The sequence below is a fragment of the Dendrobates tinctorius genome, unplaced genomic scaffold (genome assembly GCF_039654945.1).
Source record: "Dendrobates tinctorius isolate UK_male_01 unplaced genomic scaffold, ASM3965494v1 ptg000005l, whole genome shotgun sequence".
In the NCBI taxonomy this organism is placed as follows: domain Eukaryota; kingdom Metazoa; phylum Chordata; class Amphibia; order Anura; family Dendrobatidae; genus Dendrobates; species Dendrobates tinctorius.
The window spans coordinates 26587519-26600931 of record NW_027361673.1 but is presented as its reverse complement, the minus strand read 5'-3'; the positions used below and the strand labels follow the sequence as shown (position 1 = coordinate 26600931).

Genomic DNA, 13413 nt, shown 5'->3' with positions numbered 1-13413 from the left:
TTACAGGACCTTGCCGCAAGCATTACTGGGAACGCTGAGGCCGGGAATGCAGCGCGTGACGCCGGAAGGTAAATATACCCCGATTTTTTTTATTTTTTATTCTTTTTTTTTTTACAGGGGTATGGTACCCAGGGCCTGGAGGACAGTCTCCTCTCCTCCACACCGTGGGTACCAACCGCACGAGACGCTTAACTTCCCGCATGGTGGGCATAGCCACATGCGGGAAGTAAGCGATTCTCATGCATTCCTATGGGTGCGGAATCGCGGCAATTCTTTGCGATTCCGCACAAAAGAATGACCATGCTGCGATTTTTTCCGCAATGCGATTCCGCCGCGGAAAAAAGCGCAGCATTAGCACAGCATGTGCGGAATGCCATAAGAATGCACATGGGGGGGCGTTCTGTACACGATTTTCAAACGTTTTCGCGGCAAAAACGCTTAAAAATCGCTACGTGGGCACACTGCCTGAATGAGAAGATGTGTCCAAACTTTTGGTCTGTTCTGTGTGTGTGTATGTATATGTATGTGTGTGTGTGTGTGTGTATATATATATATATATATATATATATATATATATATACACACACACACACACACACACACACACACACACACACACACACACACACACACACACACACACACACACACACACCGGTATATGTGCGTGTAAAAAATATAAATATATATATATATACACACACACTGTGCTAAAGATATATCCTCTGGATGTACGGTAATCTACATTACTTAAGTGCATGTGCAACTGTATTTATGATGATGGTTATGTAGGTACATAGCAATAAACGCTGTATATAATAGCAAAGTTGTCCATGGATAATTCTTTTAATAAAGTGTGTATGTGAAATGCCTCTATAGTTCATATCAGTCGATGTAACATAGTAATGTTGAAATCATAAAGGGAAACATTTTGCATACCTTGGTTCAAAGATGCTGCAGCATATGGTGATGTTCTCTCACCACAACAAGTGTTTTGGCGTGCCTTCCTCCGGGTCAGAGCTTTGCAGAGCGGCGTTTTCAGGATCAAAGTCCCATTTTTGGGATGGCTGGCAGTTCCTTCAGTCAGACGATTACTGATCAGTAAATTATCTGCTTTATCATTAACAGTGAATTACTTTCAGTTTTGGGAATACCCTTTTAAATAAGCAAATATTTTTTTTCATGTATCTGGTACTATTCAGCTATACCTGCAGCACCATATACAAATATTTGGGAGAAAGTGTGGATATCTCTTTAAAGGCCAGGCTGTAAGTTTGGTTTTTGTTCAGACCCAAATTCAGTGCCTAACTTTTTAAACTATTGTTGAAGCAAATGAGATTTGTGTACATTCATAGCTTACTTTTTAATTTAAGGTTAATTCAAATAGCACAATTTAATGTTACATTTATAAAAATGTGTTTATTGATGCAATTCTGTTTTAAAGGGAGGATTAAAAGAATTCGTCTGATTGCGATTGATGAAAAGCAAAAAATCAGTGCAGAACAGGACACAAGTTGCCTTACACCAGCATCTAAGAAGGATGAAGATGAAGCTGTCAAGTGTACAATGTCAGAAAGCAAAGTGGTCAAATGTTCCTCAAACCTTTGCCATGTTCATTCTCCAGGTCTAAAAAACCCTGTTGTTTGCTTACCGAACTGCAAAAGTTTTCCTCTACACACTTCAAATAAAAGATCAGTTGGACCTAGGAAGATGCAAAGTCAAACCTCCCATATAAACAGTGTGGCATTAGAAAGCGATAGCATTTCTGCACTAGAAAATTTCAAACACAATGAAAAAGTTGTTGATTCAGCTGCAATTGTTAAATATAAAAGTCCAGTAAAGACTATCCTTAAAGTGAAGTTCAATTTTAGAAAAAGAGTGCAAAAGAATGAGAATCACTCTGAACAAAGTGATATTGAGTTAAAGTCCATTGACCACCAGAACAGAGAGGACTGCACATCAACGCTAAATTCCTCAAAGTCACAAAATGAGACTTTAATGGATAAACTGAATAATACTATAAAATCAGCAGGGTCAGACTACACTGATGAAGAAAGTAAAAATGGCACTTATCCCATATGCAGTCCTAAGGGCAGCTGGTGTTCTCAAGCACAGTTCAGTTCGGATGAAATTATCAACCATGACGCTGATAAGTCTTGTAGTGTAACGGTTAGCCCTTCTAACATTTCTGAAGCAAAAGAAGGACTTGCTGTAAGTTGTCAACGTGTGATACCATTCACTGGGAAGACCATTAGGAAGTGGTCTTGTGCCAGAACGTATGTGTCACTCATACCTCGAAAAAGGCGTGCTAATGTTCAGAATACCATCAGCTTGGGTATTGAGATTCATCACTCACAGGAGATTCATTCTGATGCAATGCATTCATTGGTTGAAAGTAATGAAGAAAGCATTCAGAAAAGGGAACAAGAGAATGAACGTGAAGCCACATGTAAAAGGAGCAGGTTGGGTTTACTTGTTCAAAGTACCGCACCTTCTAAATGTGTCTCCTCTGAAGCCACTTTGGATGAGTCACTTTCTGTTGAACATAACATTGTAAGAGAGGAACTCTTAACCACTGTTGATGCATGTCTTTCTTTGCCCCTGGCATCTGAATCCTCAGTAAAGAATCTGAACAGAAAATGTTGCAAACTTCCTGCAGAAGTTAAGGATCCAAGTGTCGATCCTGATTCTCAGCAGGTATCAAGAGAAAATGAAACTTGTCTCACTTCCAAACCATCCGCAGATGCATGTCTTTCTTTGCCCCTGGCATCCGAATCCTCAGTAAAGAATCTGAACAGAAAATGTTGCAAACTTCCTGCAGAAGTTAATGATCCAAGTGTCGAACATGATTCTCAGCAGGTATCAAGAGAAAATGAAACTTGTCTCACTTCCAAACCATCCGTAGAAGTTGAAATCGACCAACAAACAGTGACTAATCCTGTCCCTTTTAATGTACCTAATGAAGAGTCTATATCTTTACTACATATAGGTGTTCCTGTTGAATGCAGCATCGAAAAAGCATTACAAAATGAGGTCTGTTCTACTTCTAAAGCCCTGGAAGAGGTAAACACTAATGTTCTGTACGATGGTTTAAAGAGCAGCCATAATTATTCAGACTCGGAGGATGCTCAATCCAACTGCTGCCCTTCTGAAGGATTTGCTATAGGTGACTCTGTAAAACATGAAGAACCATTGGATTGTCTAGTCACTCTTGCACCATCATTAAGTAAAAAATCTACGCATAACAATACGCTAGATCTTTTAAAAGCCTATGAAGAGGACGTGCTGGTTCTCGATGTCAATGAAGATGATCCAGAGCTTTTTGACTTTTCTTTTAAGGAAGAGGAAGAGAGATTTTCAAAGCAATGCTGTAATGCAAAGTCTAACAATATGCCGTCTATATCTAAAGTTCAGAAGAAAAGTGTGTCTCCACCTGCTGAAAGGTAACTTTTGCTAGGAAAATTCACCTGAGATGTAAGAATCTAATCAAACCAAATTGTCCTTTGGTGAACGATTAGTGGGTCATCCTATAAATGCTATTAGTTATTGGACCCTTCTCAACCCTTTTTATATTCTGCATCGTTGCCATTTTGCTGTATCTCTAGAGGCTCCATAATTGGACCTCCAGTATTTACTTCTATGGATAATGGAAAGTAGCTGTCTCCATCAGGGTTTATCACAGGTAAGTGTCTTTTCAGGGCAGCAAATCTGCTGGGGGTTACAGTAGCTGCATTGTAAGTCCATGAATTTTCATTGACTTGCTGTACAGAAAGTCTACAACACCTATTAACCCGCATTGCAAATTTGAATGCAAAGGGTGAAATATGTGGCAAATCCACAGCAGTTTTGACAGGTGCAAATTTTGTTGCTGAGTTTTAGCAGTGGATACGGTCCATAGGAACATAACCTAAAGGTGCCCATATAGCTTAGAAACACACATGGACAAAATTGTTGGTACCTTTCTATAAAAGTAAGAAAAACCCACAATGGTCACTAAAATAAAACCAACAGAAGGAATTTTTCTATTTAAATTTACTGAATATCAACTAATTAAAATCAGACAATACTTTTGAATTGTGGTTCAACAGAAAACAGATTAATGTAAATGGCCTGGACAAAAATGATTGTACCCTTAACTTTTGTTGCATAATCTGCTAAGGCAATCACTGCAAACAAATAATTTCTGTAAGGCCTCTTTCACACTTCCGTTTTTTACAATCAGTCACAATCCGCCAGGTTTTGAAAAAACGGATCCTCAAATTTTTTTTGAGGATCCGTTTTTTTCCCCATTGACTTGCATTAATGGTGGATTGTGACGGATTGCTGTCCGTTGCATCCGTTTTTTTTGAGGATCCGCCAAAAATTGCTGTCCGTCACCATCCTCAAAGATTTCAAAACGGAGCTTGTAACGTTTTTTTCTGTGGCGGATCCTCCAGACACTCATTTAACCCGAAATTCTTTCTGGGTGCCGGACAAAAAAAAAAAAACTCTCTCTCTCTCTCTCTCTCTCGCCAGCATTTCCTTAAAATTTCCGCATTTTCAGGATCCGTCTAAAAACGGATCCTGTGCCATCCGTTCACATCAGTTAACAACGAATCCGCTTGAATGACTTTTTGGCGGATTTGAACTGATGCAAAAAAACTGAAGTGTGAAAGAGGCCTAAGTCTCAATGAGACTTCTGTAACGGACCACATGTATTTTGACCCACTCTTTGTGAGTAAACAGCTCCAGCTGTCTCAGATGTGAAGGTGCCTTTTCCAGATGGCATGTTTCATTTCTGTCTATAGATGTTCAATAGAATTTCAATCAGGGCTCATAGAAACCACTTCAGAATAGTCCCAATGCTTTGCTCTTAGCCATTTTTGGATATATTAGCTGTGTGTTTTAAGTCATTATCCTGTTGGCGGACCCATGACATGTCACTCAGACCAAGCTTAATGACACTGAACAGTACATTACGTTCCAGAATGCCCTGATAGTCTTGATTCAATACACCCTGTTCCAGGTGCAGTAAAGCAACCCCATAACCAGGATTCCTTCATGTTTCACAGTAGATGCTTTTTCCTTTGCTTCATTTTTGCGTCTGCGAACATAGTTGATGTGACTTGCCGAAAAGCTACATTTTTGTCTCATCTGTCCAAAGGATATTCTCCCAGGAGCTTTGTGGCTTGTCATTATGCATTTTAGCAAATTCCAATCTCTCTTTCAACAGTTGACTTCCATGAAGTCCACTTTGGCAAAGACTGAGCTGGATGGTGCGATCTGGTACTAATGTACTCTGATCTCTTTGTAAATTGTTCTGGGCACTTTGGTTATCTTTTGTATTATCAGACTTTTCTATTTGTTACTGATTTTCCTCTTGTAGTCATCTAGAGAGATTGGAAAGAGTCCCATAGAGCTTAAACTTCTGAATATGTGCAACTGTAGTAACAGGAACATAAGATGTTTGCAGATGGTGTTACAACCTTTATTTTTAACATGTTTTGTCTATAATTTTCTTTCCAACCTCCTAAAACAACTTTCCTTAGCATTCTTTGGACCACGTTCATTGTACATACCATGTTACCAAACAGCACAGTGAATTTCACCTTATAAATAGGCAGACTAGCTGATTACAAGTTTGTAGACGCCTGTGATGTTACTTGCAGGACACACTTTAGTTAAACATGTCCCCCATGGTCAGTACTTTCAATCTTTTCTAGGGGGTACCCTCAGTTCGGTCCAAGCCATTTTCGTTTTTGGTTTTTTTTTTATATGTATAAATTTTCCTTTTTTTTTTTTTTGTTGATTGACAATTCAAAAGCAATGTCTGATTTTCATTAGTTGCTATTAAATAAATTTAAATTGAAAAATTGTCAGTTTCTAGCTATTTCAGTGACCATTTTGTTTAGTTTTTCTACTTTTATCAAAACTCTTGTTAAAAAAAAAAAAGTCTGAAAATCTTTCACAATCCACACCGGTTTTTGTTTACTTGGCTGCATCGATGACACCATGTCTGAAGCCAGTCGTGCCTCCGCAGTTGCTGTAATTGTTCTTTTATTTATTATATGACCCCTCAATTGTTTTGTGGGCCGAGGGTTCTAGCAATAGCTGGATGAGAAAATGTTCTACTAGAAGCATTTATATATACCGTATACACTCGCGTATAGGTTGAGATTTTCAGCCCATTTTTTTGGGCTGAAGGTCCCCCTCTTGGCTTATACGCGAGTCATATAGCCAGGGGGTAGGAGGGGGAGCGGTGCGGTCTCTGCAGCCCCCGTGCTTGTGCTTCTCCAACGGTCCCCCTTCCTCCTACAGCGGTCACATGGTACCGCTCATTAAAGTCATGAATATGCGCATATTTATTACTTTAATGAGCAGTACCGCATGACCGCTGAAGGAGGAAGGAGGACCGTTGGAGAACTGGGCTGCAGAGACCACGCCAGGGGGAGGTAAGTATAGCGATATTCAACTGTCCCGGTTCCAACGCTGGTCGCCGCAGGGTCCCTCTGTCAGTGACGTTCAGACAGCAGAGGGCGCGATGACGTAGTCAGTGCGTGCCTTCTGCCTGACGTCACTGACAGGTACCCGGCGAGCAGTGTTGGAACCAGGACAGGTGAATATCTCAGGTGCTGGGTCCTGAGCCAGCGGCGACACCTGTCCCCCATAGCGCGTCGGTGTCCACCTGATCAGCACACCGGCACCTGGCCCCTAGCGACGAGAGGTGAGTATGTCTTTTTTTTGTTTTTTTTTATTAATACTAGCAGTAGCGGCAGCAACATAATCTATGGGGCATATTCAATGGAGCATCTTATGGGGGCAGCATATGGGGGCATATTCAATTGAGCATCTTATGGGGGTATATTCAATAGAGCATCTTATGGGGGCAGCATATGGAAGCATATTCAATGGAGCATCATATGGGGGCAGCATATGGGGGCATATTCAATGGAGCATCTTATGGGGGAAGCATATGGGGGAATATTCAATGAAGCATCTTATTGGGGCATATTCAATGGAGCATCTTATGGGGGCAGCATATGGAAGCATATTCAATGGAGCATCTTATGGGGGCAGCATATATGGGCATATTCAATGGAGCATCTTATGGGGGCAGCATATGGAAGCATATTCAATGGAGCATCTTATGGGGCAGCATATGGAAGCATATTCAATGGAGCATCTTATGGGGGCAGCATATGGGGGCATATTCAATGGAGCATCTTATGGGGGCATATTCAGTGGAGCATCTTATGGGGGCATATTCAATGGAGCATCTTATGGGGGCATATTCAATGGAGCATCTTATGGGGGCAGCATATGGAAGCATATTCAATGGAGCATCTTATGGGGCAGCATATGGGGGCATATTCAATGGAGCATCTTATGGGGGCAGCATATGGGGGCATATTCAATGGAGCATCTTATGGGGGAAGCATATGGGGGCATATTCAATGGAGCATCTTATTGGGGCATATTCAATGGAGCATCTTATGGGGGCAGCATATGGAAGCATATTCAATGGAGCATCTTATGGGGGCAGCATATATGGGCATATTCAATGGAGCATCTTATGGGGGCAGCATATGGAAGCATATTCAATGGAGCATCTTATGGGGGCAGCATATGGAAGCATATTCAATGGAGCATCTTATGGGGCAGCATATGGAAGCATATTCAATGGAGCATCTTCTGGGGACAGCATATGAGGGCATATTCAAACGAGCATCTTATGGGGGCATCATATGGGGCATATTCAATGGAGCATCTTATGGGGCAAGGATATAGGGGCATATTCAATGGAGCATCTTATTGGGGCATATTCAATGGAGCATCTTATTGGGGCATATTCAATGGAGCATCTTATTGGGGCATATTCAATGGAGCATCTTATTGGGGCATATTCAATGGAGCATCTTATTGGGGCATATTCAATGGAGCATCTTATTGGGGCATATTCAATGGAGCATCTTATTGGGGCATATTCAATGGAGCATCTTATTGGGGCATATTCAATGGAGCATCTTATTGGGGCATATTCAATGGAGCATCTTATTGGGGCATATTCAATGGAGCATCTTATTGGGGCATATTCAATGGAGCATCTTATTGGGGCATATTCAATGGAGCATCTTATTGGGGCATATTCAATGGAGCATCTTATGGAAGCATATTCAATGGAGCAACTTATGGGGGCATATTCAATGGAGCATCTCATGGGGGAAGCATATTCAATGGAGCATCTTATGGGGGAAGCATATTCAATGGAGCATCTTATGGGGCAGCATATGGGGGCATAATCTATGGAGCATCCATAGATTATGAGGTCCTTGTTATGGGGGACTTTAACTACCCAGGAAACAGACCTACGAAACCCATAAAGGCAACAGGTTTCTGCTAATAGCCAAGAATAATTATCTTTCACAATGGGTGCAGAATCCAACCAGAGGAGCAGCACTTTTAAACCTAATACTATCTAACAGACCTGACAGAATAACAAATCTGCAGGTTGTTGGGCATCTAGGAATTAGCGACCTCAATATTGTACAGTTTCACTTGTCTTTCGCTAGGGGGACATGTCAGGGCGTCACAAAAACACTCAACTTTAGGAAGGCAAATTTTGACCAGCTTAGAGATGCCCTTAATCTGGTTGACTGGGACAATGTCCTCAGAAATAAGAATACAGAAAATAAATGGGAAATGTTTAAGAACATCCTTAATAGCCACTGTAAGTGGTTTATACCTTGTGGGAATAAAAGGACAAGAAATAGTTAAAACCCAATGTGGCTAAACAAAAAAGTAAGAGGGGCAATTAACAGTAAAAAGAAAGCATTTAAACTACTAAAGCAGGATGGCACCGTTGAAGCTCTAAAAAACTATAGGAGAAAAATTCTATATCTAAAAAAATAATTAAAGCTGCCAAAAAGGAAACAGAGAAGCACATTGCAAAGGAGAGTAAAACTAATCCCAAACTGTTCTTCAACTATATCAATAGTAAAAGAATCAAAAGTGAAAGTGTAGGCCCGTTAAAATTGTGAGGAAAGTATGGTTGTAGATGATGAGGAAAAAGCTAATATATTAAACACCTTCTTCTCCACGGTATTCACGGTGGAAAATGAAATTCTAGGTGAAATGCCGAGAGACAAAGAAAACTCTGTATTAAGGGTCACCAATCTAACCCAAGAAGAGGCATACACCCACGAGTACTAAGAGAACTAAGTAATGTAATAGACAAACCATTATTTCTTATTATTTAGAGACTCTATAGCGACGGGGTCTGTTCCACAGGACTGGCACATAGCAAATATGGTACCAATATTCAAAAAGGGCTCTAAAAGTGAACCTGGAAATTATAGGCCAGTAAGTCTAACCTCTATTGTTGGTAAAATATTTGAAGGGTTTCTAAGGGATGTTATTCTGGATTATCTCAATGAGAATAACTGTTTAACACCATATCAGCATGGGTTTATGAGGAATCGCTCCTGTCAAACCAATCTAATCAGCTTTTATGAAGAGGTAAGCTATAGACTGGACCAAGGTGAGTCATTGGATGTGGTATATCTTGATTTTTCCAAAGCGTTTGATACCGTGCCAGACAAGAGGTTGGTACACAAAATGAGAATGCTGGGTCTGGGGGAAAATGTGTGTAAATGGGTAAGTAACTGGCTTATTGATAGAAAGCAGAGGGTGGTTATAAATGGTATATTCTCTAACTGGGTCGCTGTGACCAGTGGGGTACCGCAGGGGTCGGTGTTGGGACCTATTCTCTTCAACATATTAACGATCTGGTAGAAGGTTTGCACAGTAAAATATCGATATTTGCAGATGATACAAAACTATGTAAAGCAGTCAATACAAGAGAAGAAAGTATTGTGCTACAGATGGATCTGGATAAGTTGGGAACTTGGGCCGAAAGGTGGCAGATGCAGTTTAACAATGATAAATGTAAGGTTATACACATGGGAAGAAGGAATCAATATCACCATTACACACTGAGCGGTAAACCACTGGGTAAATCTGACATGGAGAAGGACTTGGGGATCCTAGTTAATGATTAAAACTTACCTCGAGCAGCCAGTGCCAGGCAGCGGCTGCCAAGGCAAACAGGATCATGGGGTGCATTAAAAGAGGTCTGGATACACATGATGAGAGCACTATATTGCCTCTGTACAAATCTCTGATTAGACTGCACATGGAGTACTGTGTACAGTTTTGGGCACCGGTGCTCAGGAAGGATATAATGGAACTACAGCGAGTACAAAGGAGGGCAACAAAATTAATAAAGGGGATGGGTGAACTACAATTCCCAGAGAGATTAGCAAAATTAGGATTCTTTAGTCTAGAAAAAAGACGACTGAGGGGCGATCTAATAACCATGTATAAGTATATAAGGGGACAATACAAATATCTCTCCGAGGATCTGTTTATACCAAGGAAGGTGACAGTCTCAAGGGGGCATTCTCTGCGTCTGGAGGAGAGAAGGTTTTTCCACCAACGTAGAAGAAGATTCTTTACTGTTAGGGCAGTGAGAATCTGGAATTCCCTGCCTGAGGAGGTGGTGATGGTGAACTCGGTCGAAGGGTTCAAGAGAGGCCTGGATGTCTTCCTGGAGCGTAACAATATTGTATCTTACAGTTGTTGTTAGGTTCTTTAGAAGAACGTAGATCTGGCGATTCTGACAGAATTTTATAGACTGAACTGGATGGACTAATGTCTTTTTTCGGCCTTACTAACTATGTTGCTATGTTTTTGTTATCTTATGGGGCCTATTCTATGGAACATTTTATGGGGCAGCATATGGGGCCTGTCACGGGGTCCTTCTCTGGTATCACACAATCAACAGAGCAAGCGAAGAGTGAACAATTCCAAGACCTTTATTCAGGCAAAAATACGAAAAGGTCCATATTCAGTCCACCACACAAAGGATAAGATAGTCCAGAATAAGAATGCAGTCCAGTATCAGGATAAAATGTCCAGGGAAACGAGATTTCAAAACTCTAGCACCAGAGGATAAAAATGGGTCCTTCTCTCTGAAATGCAGCCTTTTCACCATCTTGTCTCTACCAGAACTGACTTGTCCAGCTGCCGTTCTTCCCCCCCACCCCCTTCCTTGTCCAGGGGTAGTCCAACAAGTTGCCTCCCAGAGGAGAACAAAAGGCCTTAGGGATTAATGCACTACAGGGGGTCATCAAGAGACAGATACAGTGAGGCTGTAGACTTACAATGTAATAAGAAAAACACTATGAAAATAACTGGAATTGTTAAAAATAGGAATATACAAAAAATGACATCCACATAACATAACACACCATCACAACCCGCAGACCTTCCGGCTAAACAGAAGTTCGAAGGGAGAGAACCCTGTGGACTCTAGGGGAACCTCCCGATAGGCGAAGAGGAGATGTGGCAGGTACTTTTCCCAGTCTTTTTCAACGTCAACAAAAGCCCTCAGCATATTTTTTAGGGTTCCATTAAAGCGTTCACATAGTCCATTGGTCTGCGGGTGGTATGGGGTGGTGCGAATGGCTCGAACACCACAGGTATGCCAGAGGGACTGGACCAGATCTGACATGAACTGAGTGCCTTGATCCGACAATATTTCACTAGGAAACCCTACCCGGGTGAAGATGGTAACAAGGGCCTCGGCTACCTTTACTGCTGTAATACTGGACAGGGCCACAGCTTCAGGATACCTAGTGGCATAATCCACCACAGTGAGGATATATTTTTTCCCTGACCTGCTGGGGTGGGCCATAGGACCTATGATGTCGACGGCTACACGTTGAAATGGTTCCTCAATTATGGGCAGGGATTGCAGGGGTACCTTATGTCGAGCTCCTGGATGCTGCATTCGCTGGCACACATCGCAGGTGCGGCAATAATGGGCTACCGACTGCGAGACGCCCGGCCAGTAAAAACTTTGGGTGAGTCTCTTTTCAGTCCTTTTTCTCCCTTGATGCCCAGCCAAGGGGATGTCATGGGCCAGTTGAAGTAGCTGTGCCCTTTACTTATGAGGGACAATGAGTTGCCTGGTCGTTGCTTCAGGGTTGCCCTGGTCACTGCCCTTTGTTACACGATAATACAGTCCGTTTTCTCGAGTGAAGCCATCCCCATTATCTCCCATGTGCCCAGTTTCTGCCTTTCGCCTAAGGGCTGCTAAGGTAGTGTCACCCTCTAGTTCTCTCCTAAACTCCTCTCTGTCCCAAGACTCTCCCAATGTAGTAGCAGCGAAAGTATTGCTTACCGACTCTGATGCGGTTCGTGGTGGTTGCTCCCCGGTGGGGTCCGGATGACGTAGTGCTTGAAGGGCCTGTAGTCGGGTGACTGCTCCCACAAATTGGCACTGTAACTCCCCAATGTCGTTCCCAAGGAGGATATCTGCAGGAAGTCCTCCCATAACTCCAATCCAACACAGTTTTTCTCCACAACCATAATCCAAACGCACAGAAGCTCGCTGTATATATTTGCGGGCACCGCCCGCCAGGACAATGGGATTTCCCGGACCCTGGTAAATTGCCTCAGGTCGAACCACACGGGGGTCAGCGATAGTCAAGAATGCCCCCGTGTCTCTAAATCCTGACACTTTGTATCCATCAATAAAGACATCCTGCAGGTGGCGTTGCCGTTGCTCTGAGTAGCTAAAGGACGGAGGCCGGAGTCCGTACACTCCAGGAGGGGTATCTATGGTGCCGTGGTCGGTGGTCCACTCTGGTGGGGGTGGTGGTAGCTCTTCCTCAGGTGTGGTGGAATGTACAAGATGCACTGGACGAGGTGGGGCTCCCTCCGAATCCTGGAGGGACAGTCAGACTGCAAATGTCCAGGTTGCCCACACCCATAACACCTCCTCTCTGTGATACCCCCAGGTTGTGGTCGGAACTGTTGGGGCCTAGGATTGTGAGGCGTGATTGTCATCGGCTTGCGACTAGGTGGAAGGGCAGATATAATTGGGAGGGGGACGGGGTGCGGGAGAAGGCCGTGGTTCATTGTCCAGAAGCCTCCTCCATTGCGGCCGGATAGTAAGGGCTTCATCGGCCAGGGCTGCAGCTCTATCCACGGTACACGGCGTGCGCTCCCGGACCCATTCCCATACCTCTGCAGGGCACTTGGCAAGAAATTGTACTATAAGGAACGCCTGTATAACATCTTCCACATAAAGGCGTTTTCTGCTTCCAGCCATCTCTGACATGCCTCGGACATCTTATGTGCATACATCCTAAACGATCCCTCCGTGGTGCATGGGAGGTCTCGGAACTTGGCCCTATATGAGTCTGGGGTGATAGCATGGTAATCCAGGATAGTCCGCTTTACAATGTTATAATCCCGATTCCGCAGTGCATCAATGGTTCGGTAAGCCTCCGCCAAGCTTCCGTTCAGGAGCCCCACTAACAAACGCATCCAGCTAGAGTGGGGCACCTCCATCACAGCACGCTGCTG

The 13413-nt window shown here is 42.9% G+C and overlaps 1 protein-coding gene across 2 annotated transcripts in view; it reads left to right on the top strand.

The window, feature by feature from the left end:
- Window positions 1–13413, top strand: part of TOPAZ1 (testis and ovary specific TOPAZ 1) — a 314453-nt gene that overhangs the window by 36946 nt on the left and 264094 nt on the right. For both annotated transcript variants that reach the window (XM_073568908.1, XM_073568899.1), the window contains exon 2: window positions 1445–3443. In XM_073568908.1, coding sequence (XP_073425009.1) covers window positions 1445–3443 — 1999 coding nt within the window. The remainder of the gene's footprint in view (window positions 1–1444; window positions 3444–13413) is intronic.